Source organism: Corvus hawaiiensis, chromosome 1, assembly GCF_020740725.1.
Source record: "Corvus hawaiiensis isolate bCorHaw1 chromosome 1, bCorHaw1.pri.cur, whole genome shotgun sequence".
Taxonomy (NCBI): Eukaryota; Metazoa; Chordata; class Aves; order Passeriformes; family Corvidae; genus Corvus; species Corvus hawaiiensis.
Window position 1 is genome coordinate 89,433,171 of NC_063213.1, and position 20,368 is coordinate 89,453,538.

Here is a 20,368-nt window from a genome sequence, read left to right on the forward strand (position 1 = left end):
GCATATTTCATACTTAAAATCAACGTAACATTTTTAAAGCATAGATATGAAAAACAGATTGTGGTAACTGAAAAGCATTATATTGTATCATCTAATTAACAGTGCCTAAATCCAAATTCTGTTCTTACTCATCAAAGATAAGACAGAATCAGTCAGAATTACTATTTTACTAGATTTACTCAGAAAGAAGCCCAGCATAATTGCCATAAATTCCCCAACATACATGTATAACTTAAACTTGGAAGAATGGTTTTTAACCTGGAAAATTGTCTACTTCCTCCCAGTTGTGAAAGGAAGCTTGGCAGCAGGAACTGAGCAGGGTAGTTTGATTCAGAAAAAAACCCCCTTCAATAATAATAATCTGACAACATTAATGTACCAGTTAAACATGAAGGTCTCAGAGATATGCACCTTTCTTTTTTCCATGAAGTGGCTGAAGTCACAGTTTGTATGGATTCAAACACAGTTCACTCAAATATGTAGGGCCATCTGGCTGAAAACTCTGCTTATACCCTAACAGGAACTATAGCATTCAAAATGCCAGCACACCTACCTTCCTGAGTACAGACAGTTTGAGAAAATGATAGTTAAAAGATCCCAGACTTTATGCAGAACTAACTGAGTTATAACAAGATGTCTGATACCTTTAATTCTGGCAAAATTATACCAAACAGGGAAAAATGACAAGGAAGACCTTTTATGCCAAATTGTATGGAGCCTGTAGCCTTGGAGAAAGGGTTGCTGAGGGATCAGCAAGGAGCGTGGATACTCCTCCTTGCTGCACATCTGCTTGGGGAAGCCCATCACCTTTCCGAGAAATCTCAGCCTGCAAAATATGACACCCTGCTAGCACTGCATCACCAGATCCAGTGGGGACCAGAGCCTACATGAACACAAAATCATTCTGTCCCAGCTATGCCTCCATTGCTTGAAGCCTTGATTCCTTGTGCCTGAAAAAGAAGGGTGTTTTAAGCAGCTCTTTCCAAGTGTAAAAACCTCAGAATTTGGTTTAAACTCTCACAAAAGGGAACAAATGTCCACTTAAAAGTTTTATATATTCCACAAATTGTTAAATAATGAATTCAGGCTGGAAAGCTCAGTCTTAGAACACAATACTCATTCTTCATTTTGCAAAGCAGTTTCTGAAGTCACCTCCAACTGCACCGAGAGCCAAACCAAGTCACAAAACACGTGCAAATTTCATGCTTTCAAACCCCGCCCCCCCTACTTTCCAGTCCGAACACCAATCTAAGGCACACAGGAAAGCTGAACTCATACTTTACTCACTGGCACCTATTTTATTCATTGCCTCCCTCATCTTCAGCAAGATCAAGGCAAGACTCTAGTGCTCCTGATCATCCATCTTTTATTCTTTGCTGTCATGTCAAGCCCACAGCTGCATATTTTCCTGGCAACTGTGAATCAACTCCCACTCTGATGATTGATTCACAGACTAGAATAAGACATACTTGCAAGAATTATTCTATTAACAACTTAAAACCAATCTGGCATGCACAGCTGCTTATTCCCCTGCAAGAGCTTTTGTCCAGAGGTTGTAGCCTTGTCCATTATACTAGTTTGTTACACTAACATGTCCCAGTCCAGATTCTGGTTTAGCTTTTTCTGCTGAGCAAATCACACTCAGCTGGGATAAAGAGAAGTGGAACAATGATAACAGACACAAGGTGACCAGCAATTCAGGCACATGTCAATGATTTTATAGGTGTCCATGTGCCTCAGTAATTTTGTGCCAAATAATAAAAATAAATGTAAACCTGTAAATACAACTGGGGGACACTTGCCAGAACAGAGATGTCAGCTTCTGTAGATGTCTTGTACTGAGGAGTTCCCTTAGCTGGAGAAGTGCCTAGAAGTTATTAAAGAAGCTCGTATTTTTGTTCTTCTAGTAAGGGAACAAAATTTCTTGGCCACAACATAAACAGGATGCCCTGAGTGGGTCATCTGCAGAGATTAACCTATGAGCACTCCAGGACCAACACACTTGTCTTTACACAGGTGATAGGGGTTTGGCAGAACTAGAAATTAATTGAAGGATAATGCACTTTACTGCAAAAGCTGCTCTCCAGCTGACACGTTATGCCATTCCCATTAAATACATGTGGCAAATTGGTCTTGGCACTCTTAATTCCACCAGTTTTCCAACGATTAACCACTAGGCAAAACCTCTGCAGGCTTCTGCACTTCAGAAAAACTGACATGCTGGAGAATTAGAGGACTTGAAATAATCACTTCTTTCCACCACACCACATTAAAGGAAGCAACCCACAAAACTTGTGAAGAAAATAATTACATGGTTGAATAGCTAAGTGTGCCTTTGAACATATCCTGCTTTTTCAAAACCTTGATTGAAAGTACTACTGGCAGCTGTGCTGTAGACACATAAATGTGGTAAGAAATGATTAAAAATTACCCATTCTCCTTCTCCATAAACTATTTCCATATTACCAGGGACATAGATAGAACAAATTATAACAGAAGTAATTCCACTAATGCAGCACAGTGTTTCTGACTTTGGAGTATTTTGGCTAATCAGATAAATAGTTTCATAAGACATACACACAACACCAGGGTATATTTATAAGTTTCACAATTCTGAAAATGGTTACAGTGTTCTGGAATAGTAATACTGATCCACCCATACTGATTAAGATACCCTTGCATTGTCAACACAGTACTGTTCTCAAATTTCCCAGAGAAATGTTAACGTACTCCACGACTTCTTAATTAGCACAACCTTATAAAGTACACACTGAAAAGATAACAAATGGAAGAGGTTTTGGGGAAGCATTTTTCTCTCAAAAACTACTAAAAATGCAAACACATGTAAATGTTAAATTTTGGCAGGAATTTACAAGAACAGAAAAATCCAGCTCTGTCCTGAGACTGTACCTAAAATTTTATACTACGATTCCACTTTCACACACAGAGTATAGCAACAGCATTATATCCAGAAAAAATGGAAGAGAAGCAAATGTAACATTATAAAACTTGTAGCACATGTCTTACTGTGAAACACAATAGCTGCAGAGCATAGCCAAATGTGAAAGACAGAAATTTCTATCTAGCTAAACTGGATTTTGAAATTGCAATTTCACTTGATTGCAAGCTTGAGTGATGCCTAGGTAATAATTTTTTAATAGTTTATAACAATTCCTCTCTCCATTTTTGGCTAATTCAAAGTCTAGACCTCAACAATTGAGTCAACTTTTCAGATCCTCAAATGTATGTTTTCATATTTGAAAATCGATTGAAAACCTACATTATTTCAAACTTGTGAAATCATATTTTGAAAAATATGCCTCCATTATTAAGAACACTAGCACTACCAGGAACTTGCATGCTACACAGAATCACTTTCATCACAACGGATGAAGGCACCTACAAACCAGATCTTTATCACTCATTAAAAATGAAAAGCAGCAAGAGCATCATCTCACTCTGCTAATATTATCTTCTGAGGTAGGAGATGAAAACAAATTCCTCCAGCAGCTAGGCCTTGTGTATACAACAGCAGAGCTTCTAAAGAAATGGGGTTTCTATAGCATCTGATTCTTGCAAGAGAATGTAGATAATTAGGAAAATCTTGTTTCATAAGCTTTATTCAACCTGAATGTCCCTTTCATAAAGAAGGGGGGTTGAGGTGAGGGGAGTCATCAGCTATTCTGCCAGAGTAATCCCAGGAGAGTAAAGCAATCTTATTTTTTGTTAAAATAAGGCTACAATTTTCTTTTTAATTACTTATGACTCAAATAGCTCTGAAAGGATCAATATTCCAGAGGCAAGATCAAAAACAAACCAGATGGATATTAGAAAACATTATAATGCAATCTAAATGAGGCTTAGCACATTTCATTAGGTAAGAAAATTTTTGAAGTATTTCTCTCATCACCCAATCTCTTTTATTTTATACAATGCAGAATTTTAGTCTGCCTCATTACAAGCAGTGCATGAATTTTTTAAACAAGTGATTTTTTCCTGAAATGCCAATGCTTAAGTTAACTTTCCTTCAACCAAAATAATTTCTGTTCCCTGAACAGGCTTCATACTTGTAATCAGATTCAAAGTTAAATAACACTGAAGAAAACTAGTTTCTGCTGGTCCATCTTATTTTACAAATAAGTGTCTTATATACAGGAAATTCTCCAACTGTTTGCTTGAAGAGTAATATCTTCCAGAACTGAACTGTTGCTTTGGATTAGTCTTTGCACATTCTTCATTTAAATAGAGTACATTTTTAATACAACATAAAGTACTTACCCTTCTAACCTGACATCAGGTAAAGATCTGTTGAGTGCAATCATTTCACTTGCCATTAAATTAAATTGATTTATTTTAAACATTTCTTTCATTTTCTCTTGCTCCTCTTTTGGAATGACCACAGGCTTCCCCATCTCTCCAGGTCCTTCATGTGGTTTTTGTATGGGTTCTGGAACTTAGAATAAATAAAATGTTACTAACTCCTTTTATGCTTGTTTTTGTTTGCTTATACATTAATTCACAATGTAGGCATGCTTACATTTAGAACAGTCCTAAACCCACCAGGTTTTGAAAGTGAAAACCAATCTTCACATTTGGGAGTTTAACAGAAATGGTTAAGTGCTATTCTTAGACACCAAAATTCATGTAAAAAACCAATAAGGATTTATTTCTATCCACCATTACATCATAATTGACTTTAGTAAAGTTCCTGTAAAGGAAAATTCAACTTCTCCAGGAAAACCTGTGTGTGCAAGAAAAAAATGGGATATAAATGACCTCATCAGAGTCTACAGCTTCCTCATGAGGGGAAGAGGAGGGGCAGGCACTGATCTCTTCCTGACCAGTGACAGAACCCGAGGCAATGGCCTGAAGCTGTGTCAGGGGAGGTTTAGGTTGGATATTAGGAAAAGGTTTTTCACCCAGAGGGTGGTTGGGCACTGGAACAGCTCCCCAGGTTGACCGAGTTCAAGAAGCATTTGGACAACACTGACAAGAAGCACAGGGTGTGACTCTTGGGGTGTTCTATGCAGGGCCAGGAGTTGGACTCAATGTTTCTGATAGGTCCCTCCCAACCCAGCACATTCTGTGACTGTGATAAATGATGTTCCAGAACAGTAAAGGGTCGATTAAAGTAAAAGTGTAGCTTTACATTTATTTCCACATTTTTATTTTGACAGAATGACATTAGCAGCAACAGTTTAGAAACAATTTCTCTTGTTTACACCAATGTTATTTTTATGCAACAAAATTACATTTTGGAGTTTAACATTAGTACTCAAAAACAGTAATACTACACATCTTAAACCTTGAATATCAAATATTTGATCAAACTAAAGAGAAAGAAAGGGAGAAAAGGAATTCAGACTCTTGAATTAATTAGGGTTTTAAACAAAATAAGTAAAAAAAACCAGAATAGTTTTTAAAAAGTTACACTTCTCTTTACAAGTACCATTCATTCTTCTCCCAAACAGAAATGCTCAAATGCTGAATTTGAGGTGCATTATTACTTTACAAACTCAGCAAAAGTTTTAATTTAAAAAATAGTAACTTAAGATCTAAACAGAGGAACAAAGTATTTTAAAATAAAGGCACCAAATCCCTGAGAACTAAGCCTAGCTTCAAATTATCTTTAGTTTGGATTTAGGATAGCACAGTGTAATTAAACTTTAGGCAGAGATTAAATAGCCACATAAAAAATTTTAAAAAAATTTTACAAAAAAAGCCTGAGCCTTCCATCCTTGCTGAAACACTAAGATCTAAACATGTATTACAAATAAATGAGGCTTTTTGCTGGTCTGCATTTAGGTTCAATTGGTAACAAGCCCAGCGTGCTCCTTGAGAAACTTTCAAGAACCCGAAGCTACTGCACTAGTGGCATTCACACAGTAGCATTTAGCAGAGGAAATCCTCCCATCACAAGGGTGCTTTCTTTTTACCAAACTCTCTGATTGCCAGTTGAGCTATAAAACCCTAGAAGATGCCAGCCAGCCACTCACCCACTGACAATCGATGGAGTCAGCATGTTCAAGCAAACCCTGAACAGATGGGCTGAGGTGCTCGTTTCAGCCATGGGCTAAGCTGAGCAAGCAGTTTGCTTTGCATTTTTGCCCCTTAAGAAGGTATGGTTGCAACCTGCATCAAAACTTGCTGACTTGCAATTGCATAACCTTTTAAACTACAATTTGTGCCTTCTGGAGGGTAAGTAACTTAAAATTATGGTATACAATAAAGTAATTATTTGGGCTTAATTTTATATATTCAGCTTGGTATCATTATGTGGGCTATCACAAAGATTTTTATTAAGTGTATAACAATGAGTACATAGGTTCACTTAGACAGAAAATGATTAGACAATGGGTGTCCCACATACCTAAAACAATTTAAAAACCCTATCAGAATATAGTCATGTGCACCATGCTTTTCAGAGTTCTGAAGAGTGAATGCCTTATCCTACCAAATTACCTATTTAGAAGAAAAAATAAATTTCCTGTTTCATTTATACTTCCAGTTCTTTCTTAACTTTCACTAAGCCAGCTAAACTGATTACCTAAATCAGCCAAAACCTCATCTCTCACATTTGCAGATCTTGCTGTTAAGATGAGACTTTAGCACATCAGTGACTGGGCTCCTGGTGTACAAATTCCACAAATTCATCAGTTGAATTTTTAAATTTCATTAATAAATACATACTGCTTGATTACACATTTTACCTCAGTACTCCATTCTCCTTGCAGAAAAATCCAGCAACAACTAACTAGATCCAGATATTTTGTGCAACTCACTAAATGCAGACAGTCAAACTGGGGCACAGGCAGGGCAATGACTTTCCAAGAAAAGTTAACCATCTTCTCTCAAGTTTCTGAGAACCATCTTGTCTGGGGTTTTTTTATGGTTATCTGCTTTCCCACAAAAGCACGTAGTTTTCACATAAACACAAACCAACAACGTTCTCCAAAAATGACTAATAAACGCATTGTTAAGCATTCAAACCACAGGGCTCTTTTGTCAGTTAAATACAAAAAAAAAAAAAATTTCCTTTGAAGGACTCCATGTACTAATGATATGCTTCTAACAAACAGAAATTTAATTTATAGCTACAGGTTTCAGAACTAAATGAATGACTGAATCACCCCTTGATCAAGTAAGAAATCTAGTAATGTATTTCCAGACATTTCTTGTTTGTATCAGTAAACCATTAGTTTCAAAGAGGGCTTGATGTCTTCCAGATCTTCATTAAAAAATCAGGAACTCTTTATGTCTGTGGACTACAAATTTCTTTTTACCAGGCAATATGCTTGACAAAAACCAGATACTTCAAAATCTAAGACTATCTGAAGACAGGAAAAATGGTTGGATTCTTCTGGTGAGATGTCTTTAGGGCCCAGGTAAACTGACCAACGCAAAGTCCAGCCACCTTTGGAGGCTTCGCCATAATTACAAGAAAGCTATTAGGACAGGTGAAAGTTCAGAGAAGTTCTGCCTCTTACACATACCTCAACCTTAATAGAACAAGACTGATTTATGATGAATGGTTCACATTTTCAAGAATTGTATCTTGAAATTGCTCGCTTTTCTTCTTAGGATTTTTTCATGCAAATGAGATTATTCAGAAGTAAGACATAATTTAGAGATTCCATCTTTACCAGAGCTCTAAATTCAGAACACAAGGCCTTGATTGGCAATTGACAAAAATGGCTGGTCCTAGTTTAACTTTGTCATTGCTCCAGGAAAAGCGCATAAGTAGCAAGGAGCTGAGATTACAAGACTCTTGCAACACACCAGTCCTAATTCTGAAAAATTCACCACCACCCGGGGCTTCTAATCATTATACAAGGGGAATGCAGCTTGAGGGAGGAAAAAAAAGAGAAAAAGGATGAATTTGAAAGTTTAGTTAGAAACCACATCAAGTGCCAAAGCTGGAAGTTGTTTTGCAACCATACCTTTAAGAAGCCTATAGCTGGGGGTAAAGAATGACTCATTTCATCTTCATTTAAGTCAAGACCTCAGAGATGACATACAGGGTTCTTACCTAAGACAGAGCTACACAAAAATAATCTTTATAACTTTATTACTAAAACCGTGGTACTACCTAGGCATATTTTGTTTACAAGAAAGGTCCCTAATTGGACTGTTAGAGAACAGCTTGAACCCTCTCTTTAAGTCTGGAACTTGTTTACATTTGTTAAGCAAGCTCTATTCCAGGCTGTGAAATCTAAAGTGTAATGCCAATCCCCATAATGCTCAAGTAATTATCCTATGAATTTCAGATTTGGAAAAAAATACTGCATAACATGGATGATGCTTACTAAGGTTAAGTGATTTTTTTTTTTTTCCAATTCATAGCAACCTTTAAACTAACAGCAACAGCCTTCCACAGACAACAATTAATTACTCTTTGTGAATTTTACAGAGTAATCATCGAGAATTACAAAAAGGGAACCACCACCCAGAAGATGTGGCAATAGGAAGAATATGTGTGGCATTTTAGGTACGGCGTGTGCACCGTCCACATCATCTGGGTGGCTCAGAGTAGGTGAGGCAACCTCAGAGCTGAGCATTGGGAGAGAGCTTCCCCCAGTCTACTCCCAACCTCTCTGGGGTGGTCACGGCAGGGAGAAGAAAGAGCAGCAATATCAGTTAGGACAAGCACAGGCTCCCTCACAGCTCCCATGGATTGTTGCTGGAAACAATACTGATGGGTGTTCCGATCCCAGTTCCCCAGGTTACCTCCTGAAGCTACTGCAGATGTCTTCTGCCATGGTGGAAGGGGTGGGCAAAAGCTTGAGTCCACAGCCAAATCATCCCACACAATTACAGTCACTAGATTCCAACTATCCCTCCCTATGGTAGAATCTTAGTTCCCCAGGTTTGTACTCACCAGACCCCATGCCAGGCTCCCTTTTCCCAAGGCATCTCCACTTGAGCTGTCTTCCTGCCTGGCTAGTGGCCTGTCTCTTTTATATCTCACCTTTTGTCCCCTCAATTCCACGCTTGTGTCATTTCAACTCCCAGCCCTCAGACACAAAGACTTTTATCTCACTCATCCTACAGTTCCCCATAATCATGTACACTGATTTTTCTACAGTTGCACATTCCTTTACCATTCCTTATTTTGACCAATTTAAAAAATGTAACAGCAGTATACCTAAAATCCAGTATTAGATAAGCTGAAGTTCCTGATTTAAGATGGTAGTATCTTATGCCATCAATACCAAGGAGAAAGATTCTTCTCAAAGACAATTATGACTGTGGCTCTTGCCTAATTCTAAAAAAAGAAAATCCCTCCATTTTCTGTATTAAAGACCTATGGAAAGTATCCTTCTAACTTCATGAAAGCCCAAACTGTCCAAAATTATCCTCAAAATCCTTTGCTCTTGCTGAAATAGGTAAAGACTGATTTTTCCTACTAGAAAAGCACAACTTAAAATTGTCAAACTCTTCAGAAAAACTTACTTATATGTTGAGTAGGTTCATTAAATGCCATGGAATTCTTCCATGAATTGCAAAGAGAAGCTGTATACCAGAGTGACATGGACAAGAGGCTATTAAATTCAGAACACTTGCATAATTTATGCTGAATCAAGAAAACTAATTCAATTATGAAAATTAAAAGCAGAGGAAAATGTGAAGTGAAAAAGCAGATTTGATAAAAGCTGAACAGACAAAATAGCCTCAATGTTATCTGAGAAGACTCCAGGCATTCTGAGCAGGAACAAATCCACTACAGCTTCCAAGCCAGTAAACTATTGGAACAAGTAAAAATATTTATGATCAGGCACGCAGCTTGGTTGAAAGGAAATGTCACAGGGTCAGCCAAGGTTTCTAGCAGGCCTATTTCTGCACATACCTTATACAGATCAGCTGTTTAAAAAAAAATTACCCAAGAAAATGTACAAAACTACACACAAGGTTTTGTTTGGGTAGTTTTTCATTTGTTTGTTTACCAGCCAACTATAAGATATTAAAAATATATCAAGAATTTTAACACACACAGATTTGGGTAAAGGTCAGAATGAAGACTGTACTCAACTAAGTAAAACTAGTGTTGCACAGGGAAAGTCATAACACTATACTGTCAAAACAGAAGACTTTCCCTCACCTGAAGGTTCCCCCAATGACTTCATGTGTAAAGTCATCTGAAATTTCAACATTATCAATATATCACACTAAGTTGAGAGATATTGACTTCACCTGCTGTTTGCTGGCATAAGTTATCTGCTTTATGGGAAGCCAAAAAGTGGATCTATTCCTACATCACAACACATCAGTCATTGTCTTACCATCATAAGAATTACCAAACTTCTGAAAAAAAAGAAAAGAGAGGACAAAAAAAGACTGAGTTCCTGTAGAAGGCATACTTTCTACATGAGCCTACTTAATTTTCTCACCACTTTCCGCTTACTGAAAAAGAAACCCAAAAGATGAAATGCAAGCAACGGAAAATTTAAGTTACTTCTGCAAAATTCAGGTGTATTAGAACCTTTTTAAAATGTTTGTATGCAGTTGTGGAAACAACAGACCAGAGGTGCTAAGCACAGAAATTCTACATTCTATAGAGTGTTCTTCGGGGAGATTTATTGGCTTGTTTTTGTCACAGGGAAAGAAAACAAGTAAACCAAATCTGACATTTCCTAAATACCTCCCTAGTGTTATTCTGTAACAGAGCAACATAATTCTTAAAATACTTCAAAAAATTTCCCAGGAAGGTCAAGGTTCATACCAGATGTCAACAGGTGAAAAAGTTTTTTGTGATGGAAAGCAATAACCTTGAGTGCAATTGGCTGACTGGACTTAACAATTAGCATCTCTGAATAGGTTTCCAATATCAGCAGTGAAATACAGACATAGCCTTTTTGGTGGGAGAGACACCAAACTACAAAATCAGATGTTTCACAAACAAACTGGAGGCAGCAGCTGCCTGCAGTTCTAAAAGCATATGCTGAGCCATTGCAGGGATGAGAAATCTCCCTGCACCACTCCTTTCTCCCATGTGATCAACTATGCTGACTTCCTAAAAATAAAGTTGGCAACATCAATAGTAGTGCTGCCAAAAAAACCCAAAACAAAACAACACCACACTCCACTCGTCTAATTGGTACTCAAAAACAAAGATGGCAATAATAAAACTGAAAACTTATCTGAAGACCTTTAGTAGTGAATAATACAGCTATCACTTACAAGTTATGTACATAAGCACGTGCTCATACTTGTCACTTTTACATCCAAGTCCATTCTATTATCATAAACCTTTTCATGACAATATTCACTGTGCCTTATTGCTAGAGTCATTGTCCAAATTTTGGCTTAGGTGGGTTGTGGGGCAGGAAGTGTCTTTTGGTTTGGTTGGTTCAAGTCTTTTTTTGCAGGGGCAGGCAGACAAATGAGCTTGGCTGTTGGCTTGGTTTGCTTTACTAGCAAGTCTAGTGAAGTTAATAGTGACTTTGCTTTCTCACTCATGGAAATTTAAAATATGCTTTAGACTGCATTAACACGGCTTACATTTCTGAGCTTCTTGTTGCATAGTTTTTTAGGGTTATTTCATACACATTAGTGCTTAAAATTCTACATCTTAAATGTTTTAAGTCTGCAACACACATCTCAGGAAACATGGTTATTTCCTAGTCATTCAAAGAACCATGGAACATTCTGAGACACCTAAATGCTGACACAACGCTACATTGTTGGGGGAAAAAAAAATCCCATATCTTTAAAAAGAGAGCAATTTTAAAGGAGCATAATTTAAAGAATACTCAGGCAGAAAACTTACCATCTCCAGCTGGCAGGCCTCGTTCCTTTTTCTCATCACATTTATTGCATTCACTGAAGTACAGCAATAGAAACATATCCAGAAGGACCCAAACCAAAGAGGTGGCAAGGACCACCTTGCAATATGCAAATTTTTTCATGGCACTTTAAGTCAAATACAAAAATAAAAAAGTATAAATAAAAACATCAACAGGTATTTTTTAATCCAGTTTGAGAGACCACGTTCTATATCTGGAAAAAAAAAAAAAAAAAAAAGATGTCACAAAATTTACCTGAGGACAGATGCTAAAAGCAGAAATTTTAACTCTATTTTAAATGTAACAATTTAATTACCAAATGATGTATGTAATAAAATGAACACTCTATGCATTTCAATGAGATTAAGGGAGCAGGGTCAGTTATAGCAGCATTATTCCAGTCCTTTATGATGTTAACATTCATCATGTGAAACATTAAAATGAGTGACCAAAACAGAGCCCTTGGCTGAGCCACTGGAAAAGAAGGTAGGCACTCTAATGACATGAGAAGAAACTCTCTGGATCCTCTGGAAACCAGAACAACTTCAATGAATGAAAACCAGGAACATCTTGGGAAGTAGGGTCTCAGTCTCTACTGTGTGAATCCCACGGCTAATATTTCTCATGCTTCTCCCATGAAGCACACACTGACATTCTGGGTCCATCACTAGGAATGCTGGCCCACAAATGCCAGGATTTTACACAGGGTCTAATTGCATATTACACATTCATCACAAAGATAAATGCTTTACTTTCAGCAAACCAAAAATGAACATCCCTTTTGGTAAAATTAAACAGTAGGCAAGGTTAACAACGTACCCATAAGCCACCATGATCATTTACTAGGTATGCAAAGCTAAAGTTAGTGATTCTGATACTTAAACTGACTTTATTAGTTTAATATTTGATTACAGAGTAAACCTTTACACCTTTTCAACATGTATACATTACAATTTTAGAATGCCAACCTTTGAAATTCTCTTTTGCCTTATTCCAGTTACAGACTTTGTTACAAAGACTGCATATTTCCATGACTGGTAGGGCAGAATCAAGAACAGCTTTGAGCTTCTTTACACTAAAATATGGAGGGGTTTAAGTTTTAATTTTTTTTTTTTTACCACCACTGACATATTTCAACTCAAAGTACTTCTGAAATGTTTACCAGTGGGAACAGCTTATGACTTAAAACCAGAACTGTAGACACTCTTAACACAGAAAATGAAGGGAATAAAATAAAGAGACTTCAAAGACACACTAGGAGATTTTACAAATTACATACACAAAGTTCTTCTTACATGCTTTCAGTGAAAACTGAAGAATTTACTGAAAAGGGGAACTTTAGCCACAAGCCTTTGTGCTGGTTTGGGCTGGGGTAGAGTTAATTTCCTTCACGGCAATCAGTAGGGGCCATGTTTTGGATTTGTGCTGGAAACATGTTGATAATTCAGGGATGTTTTTGTCACTGCTGATCAGTGCTTACGCAGAGTTGAGGCCTTTTCTGCTCTTCACCCCACCCCACCAGCAAGGGAGCTGGGAGTGCACAAGAGGCTGGGAGAGGACACAGCCAGGACAGCCGACCTCAACTGACTCAGGCAATATTCCATACCATATGGAATCATATAAAGCTCAGCATATAAAGCTGGGGGAGGAAAAAATAAAGGGGGGCATGTTTGAAGTGATGGCTTTTGTCTTCCCAAGCCATTGTTACTCATGATGGAGCCTCGCTTTCCTGATGATGGCTGAGCACCTGCTTGTCTATGGGAAATAGTGAATGAACTCCTTGTTTTGCTTTGCTTGTTTGTGCAGCTTTTGCTTTAACTCAATTCATTTTTCATTTTAATTCTTCCCATTCTCTCCTCTATCCCATCGGGGTGGTGGGGAGTGAGTGAGTGGCTGCTGCATGGGGCTTGGATGCCAGCTGGACATAAAGAACATCAGCTGTAACTATGCAAAAACTTCATTAAAAGCCTTGTTAAGACTTCCCTTCCTTTAGTATTTTACTGTCATAATTTGACCCCTGCCTACCTCCACCCTTCTTAAGGGAAAATACCACGACTTCCCTCTTCTAAATACAGCTTATTTCTTCTTATCGGCAGCAGACACATTCCTATCTCCCTGCATCCCTGTACTCTGAAGTCACACAGGTTTGGATGGCGCAGCAACACAGAAGCCTGTGACCTTCCACTTGTACAAGGTTAGAAGGGTGTACATCCCCCTCTGCTTCCTGCATAGGTGCACATCAAATGCCAAGAATGAATTTTGTTTGGGATCTCAGCTTGTATCTATATAGTTTTGGGGTACAGGGATGACTGTATGAAATTAAGAACTGCAAAAGCATCTGTAACTAACAACTTGATGATAAAGTAACAGATGAAATTACCACAATGAAACATTAGGTGATGTATGTTGAGAAAAAAATCCTAGGGGTTGTTTTGTTTGGGGTTTTTTGGTTGCTTTTTCTGATCTTTTTTTTTAAATAGACATGAGGGTAGACCTGAACTCTGGATCTTGGGAGCTGTACTATAAAGTTCTGTAAAACCAGCAGCAGCAGCAAAAGAAAAATAAATTTGTTACAGACTACTATGTAGAAAACAGAAACCAAACCATCACTGTGCCATTACACAGTATCTGCTTTCCCATCTTGAGTGCTGTGTGAACATACAGTCTTGTCATTTCAAAAAGGATATAGAAGGATTAGAAGGAACAAGTGAGAAGTGCAAAAGGATGAATACAACGAAGAACAGCTTCATTATAAGATGAAAGTAGCATTTTTCCTCTCTGGAAAAGATGCAACCTAAATCAAGTGGCAGGTCTATAAAATCAAAAGCTGTACAGAGATGGCAAATAGAGATCAACTGTTGCCTTTTACTCCTTCCTCTTGTATTGGCAGAAATCAAGTGAATTTAGCAGCAAGAGGTTAAAACCCAAAAAAAGAATGTATTCCCTACAATGGTAGTCATCCAGGGGAACTGCCTGCCACCATCCCCTGCCAGGGCTGCAAGTCTCTTCATCAGCTATTAAATACCAAGTCCTCACTCCTACTTCAGGCAGTCCCTGACCATGAACTTCTGAGTCACTGCATTCCAGGAGAGTACAGCGAGGAAGCATCATTCCAGTTTCCCCTATTCTCTGCCCTAGATATGTATATCAACCACTGGCAGAAACAAACACTGTATACAGACAAAATTTGTCTGACACAGTACATGACTGCACTTAAACTCTTCACACAATAGGTTTCTTTTGCTCCAAACTGGGACACCATAGAAAGGATTTGGCAAAGAATCAAGTCATACCACCACCCTGCTTGTACTTAAAGAACACAAATGCTAATAAAATAAAACGCGTTTTGAAAGAAAACTCTATCAATTCTTATGATTTCAGACTTCTTGAAGTTCAGACTTGCGTGATATTAGGCTATAAAGCAGTGTAAAACACACACTGCACAGTGCTTTGGGGTCCTCAAATTAGGAAGACATCAGGAGAACCATAATCTAGACTAGTGTCCATAAAAATACCAACTATATCAAGTGTTTTAGAATGCACAGCCTGGTGGTATATCTGCCTCTAACACAAGAAAATTCCTTTGTCAGTTCAGTGAAATGTCAAAGAAAGACTTTGCGAACCCTTGGAATCCTCCGAGGGTTCAGGCAAGTGATGAAAAGACAGCCATGCAAAAGCTCAACACACTCTGTTTTCCATTGATAAGGCCCTTCCCTGTGCCTTTAGATGAAGGCTCTCATTCCCTTGGGCAGCCTACCATCTCATGAATTACACTGTATTTTCACCCCTGGTTTTATGACAGCACTCTCCCTCTCTGCTTCCCCGCAGAATTCAGGCAGCACAGCAGTGAAGCAGAGGGGCCCAGAAACTCTGATGAAGCAACTGCTCTCAGCATACTTTGACCCAGAGCTCTGGGAAGAGGGCTCTGCCACCCAGGGCTTGAGCCCTATGTTTGTCTTCTCCCTCTGTTGCTGGAGAGTTGGTGGTAGCCTCAACCATGGGAGGGACGCTCTGCCTGAGGTGTTGCTTCTTCAGTGGAAGAGGCTATGGAGCAAAGTGAGCAAGAACTAACTGTAGGTGGATGTATTTCCACAGAGACCTTGAAGTGCCACAAGTTGGAGCCCCACGATGCAAAAAAAGAAGAGGCACCTAAGCCTTGCACTCAAAGCGTAAGTGGATGGAGACTCCCAAGACAGGGGCTGCGAGAGACAAATCCAGGAAATTAGCTACTTGTGGCAACAGAAGGAAAGCCTGCAGAAGTGCCCTTCCAGAACAATTATACTGGCTGGGATGCTGTACGAAGAAAGACTGACGAATATGCCTGAATTACATTTCCTGAGCACGTGAGGAGGTTCCCACATAATCCTGGAGTACAAGTCAGAACGAAACAAGAGTAGCAACAAGAAAGGCACCTTAAGGATATATAAAAAAAAAAAAGTCTGAGAATAAAGCAGATCCAGTGCTGAGCATGGCAAAGGCTAAGATACTCAGTGGCTTTTTCAGCTTCTTTGTTATTGGGTTCCCCATTCCAGAACCTAGTGGCAGAGTCTGAGAGAGTGAAACTTTACATGCAGGACACACAGACTGAGTCAGGGATCTCTTAAACCACTTGGACATGTGCAGCTCCATGGCATCAGAAAGGTGGCATCTGAGGGTGCTGAAGGAGCAGGTGGATCTTACTGCAGGGCCGTTCTCTATCGTCTGTAAAAGGTCTAAAATGGTGATCCAGAGCTGCCTCAAGATTAGGAAAAAAGGCTCTCATCAAGAAAGAAAAGGAGAATCTGGAGAACCATCTGCTAGTCAGTCTCACTTCAGTCCTTGAAAAGATTATGTAAGAAATCTTACATACAAACACACAAAAAACCAAACCAAACAACAAGCAACAAAACAAACCCAACCCCAAACAGATCACCGCAACACAGAAACCAAAAGGGGAACAGGCAGCATGGATACACCAAGGCCACACCATACTTGAACAACTCGGCAGCTTGCTTCAAGGAGAGCACTGGTTTGGTGAACAAAGGAAGAGCAGTGAATGGTGTTTGCATTAGCTTCAACAGGGACTGTGACAGTCTTCCAGAGTACTTTTTCAGAACTTAATGAGATTTAATCTGAAGAAGTGGGCTATCAGGGGGGTGGACAGCCAGGCTTTATGTGTTCTGACCAGCAGTACAAAGTCCAGCTGACAGACAATCACTGGTAGCAGCTGTCTGAGGCCAGAACTGGAGCTGATACTCGTTAGTGTCCTTACTGAGAAGCTGTGGAATGGGACTGAAAGCATACTCAGCAAGGTTGCTGGTGACACCCAGCTGGGGTGAAACATGCAGACAATAACCTGAAACAATATGCAGGAATGGATCTGGGTGTCTGGTTCAAGGGAGATCCAAAGGTTAGAAAAACAGTCAGGTTAAAACCTCAAAAATTTAGTAAGTAAAAAGTACAAATTCCTGTACTTAAAGGCCAAGTTGGATAGGCCCCTGAGCAACTTGATCTAGCTGGTGGCATCCCTGCCTTTGGCAAGGGGCTGGAACTAGAATGATCTTTGATGTCCCTTCCAACTCAAACTATTCTATGATTCTATGATTATTATCCATATAGGCTGGGTATTACCATGCTAGGAAACTGCTCTGCAGGAAGAAACCTTTGAAGCCTGATAGCAAATTTAAAATTAATAAGCAGTGTGTCCTTATGGCAAAGAAAGTCAACTGCATCTATAAACTAGTCCAGCAACCACAGAAATAATCCCCAAATGCATAGGTTTAATAACTGCATTTACCTACAGAGTAATGTAATAAAACTGAAGATTTTTGCAAAACCAAGTATTTTTCATCTCTTCAAAATACTGGATTATAGATGACAAAACTCTTACACCATGGAAGAAAAAAGAGTATTAAAAACACCTTGGGAAGGGTAGAAACGAAGGCTGTACTTTATCAAGAATAAAGACAAAAGAGGAAAAATGGGTACATTCAAGTCTTGTTACTTCTGAAGGTCAAGTGAATTTTTCTTCCCTGTGACAAAATCCATGATACATTTGACACTATAGGAAAAGGTCATCCTTAAAATTACTGCTCATATAAAGAGCATTGTTTCACATAACCACCTCTTTTACACACACAGTTGGCATGGCACGAAAACTTGCTCTTTTTCAGTATGGCATACAAATACTCAGTCATTTTTATCTTTGGATCAACTTTATCTCTGTTTATACTAGTGATCAGTCTTCAATACGACTTTGTGGCAGACCTGACAAAGGACTTCATTGCCGTTATTCAGCTAAATCAGGATTCTACACTGGATGCAGCACGTAACCAGACAAAGCTGATGTAAAGTTTGTTTTCCAGACTTTCAGATATGAATAAACAGAAGCTGGCACAAAGTAAGGGCTCGTCAAAATCCTGACACAACATCTGCTATATTTAAGCTACTAATATCAATTTAAACTAAATGGCAAATGATTAACTGAACAGCATCTAAGGAAAGACTGAAAGCCTACACAAAGCTGAATTTTCAGCTTCTCCGTCTACTTAGTAATGACAGAAGTGATGCCAACACTACAGTCAGGTTTCAGAACTACTTTTGCTACTGTGCTGATGTGTTTTGATTTTTGTTGTTTTTTTTTTTTTACTGGCCTATGCCCTAAATTGGTTTTAGTGCTTGTTTGCAGAGAGCTGATTACCATCAGAACGTCAGTAAACAGGTCAGTTTGAGGATAAACAAAGCACTACCTTTCAATGCTATAAAAGCAAGTGTAAAAAAATGTTTAAATCAGAAGGTCAGCCCATCACCTGTGGAAAAAGGGTTATTCTTCATCTTTTTCACAGAAACACAAATACATCCAGTAAATTTCAACAGGCAAAAATAATACTAAAGAGTTTGAGGGTGCCAGTACTCTTCTGCTCAGAAGTTAATATAAGAGAAGTAGGTTTCATGGGGCTATGCTCATTGGAGGGATTTTGAAAGGTTTTAGTACTCATCTGTTGAGTACAATTCAGCAAGTAAGTTCTGAGGATGTGATGAGAGAAAGCAGATCATACCAGTCTAAACAGTATGAAAACAAATCATTAAAAGCAAACCTGCTCTTCAGAAAAATCTGAGAAATGTAGGTCAGTAAAATAAATTTCTATTCCTTTTGCTCTGTGTAGGAAGATTGCACTTTTAATTCATCAGAAGTGATGTTTTAATTCATAAGTCAATTTTTTAATTGACCATTTGAAAAAAATATCAATTAAGTTTCTAAAACTGGTAGGCCTTGGAATAAAGGCAGAATAACACAAACATAGAAGTAGCTGACTACAGTTGAAAAACAAGGATGAACTTCATATACCAAGGCAGAAGCTATTGGTTCATACCTCCTTTCCTACAAATGAATAGAATGCATCATTATACTTACAAAAGTAGAAGCTCTTGTGAGGTTAAAATCTCTCATCACATAGAAAACCAATACCCAAAATGGAACAACAGGTATGCACTACAACTACAGTTTTATCAAACTGTTTGTAACTGTATGGGAACCATGCGACCGAGTACTTGAACCTCTGATTCTCCCTGTTTAGAATCACAGAATCATTGACTACTTCACTCTGGAAAGGGCCTTCTTACCCAAGTAGTCTTTACTCAACCCCTAAACTTTTATGGTTAGTTCTAAGTACTTCTACATAGTAAGGAAATTACATTTCTGAATTGAAAAAAAATTGGCTTTTAAAAAGTTTGACTTTTAAAACAAGTTCTTTCAGTTAATTCAGGAAAGTTAATTGAAAATACAATGCTACTTTGGTACCTATAGTTTTCAGAAACCTCTTAGCTATAGTCACTGAACTTCTGAAAACAGCTTATAATTTTGCAAATCAGTTCTTAATGGTTTCTCAAATGAGTTTGTAAGCATGCCAAATGCCCTCAATAGAGCATTTTTGAGAATGAAATAAAATATTATTTACACAACTGCTCAAATGAAAACCTTTGAAATCACTTAAATTACCCTTTTTCCCAGTCATAGTCAGACCTTTTTAGATTGACTTTAAGAAAGCCTTGTCTTGCTTGCAGGAAGAAACTGCAATGGGAAAGGTTTCAAAGGACCAGATGAACAATATCTTAATCAAATAATAAGAGTTCAAACGAATCCAATCCACAGATTTTGGATTTACATTCTTTTTTTACAGCAATTTTTGCTATGCAAGAAAAGGAATAAATTGATCCAGGAGGGAGATGAAATATTCCCTATCAGAATATCACTGTAAATATTGCAAGAGCTCAAGAGGATAGCTAAAATTTGAAAATTAAGAATACAATAAAAGTACAAGGACTCCTGCTGTCATATAACCAGCTGAGATTCACTAGATGTCTGCTCTATGACTTTGAAGTAGATTTCAAATGTCTGAGGCAACAACTTCATTTCTCAGTTGTTCTACAGGTCGAATGAAAATTATCTAAAACCAGACATCTCATTCAGGGATTCTCCACATATTTCCATTTTTTCAACTGCTCTAAAATTTAAAATATACTTCTACTATGTCCAGTGAGAAATCAGAATACATTACTTAATATTGCCAATCCTATATCAAAAAACAACTACACATCTTTTTACA

The 20,368-nt window shown here is 38.1% G+C and overlaps 1 protein-coding gene across 2 annotated transcripts in view; it reads right to left on the minus strand.

The window, feature by feature from the left end:
* Positions 1-20,368, minus strand: part of GALNT1 (polypeptide N-acetylgalactosaminyltransferase 1) — an 87,191-nt gene that overhangs the window by 32,922 nt on the left and 33,901 nt on the right. For both annotated transcript variants that reach the window (XM_048313045.1, XM_048313037.1), the window contains exons 3-4: positions 11,768-11,997; positions 4,279-4,453 (exon numbers count right to left, since the gene is read on the minus strand). In XM_048313045.1, the coding sequence (XP_048169002.1) occupies positions 4,279-4,453; positions 11,768-11,906 (314 nt within the window). In that variant the 5' untranslated portion in view covers positions 11,907-11,997. The remainder of the gene's footprint in view (positions 1-4,278; positions 4,454-11,767; positions 11,998-20,368) is intronic.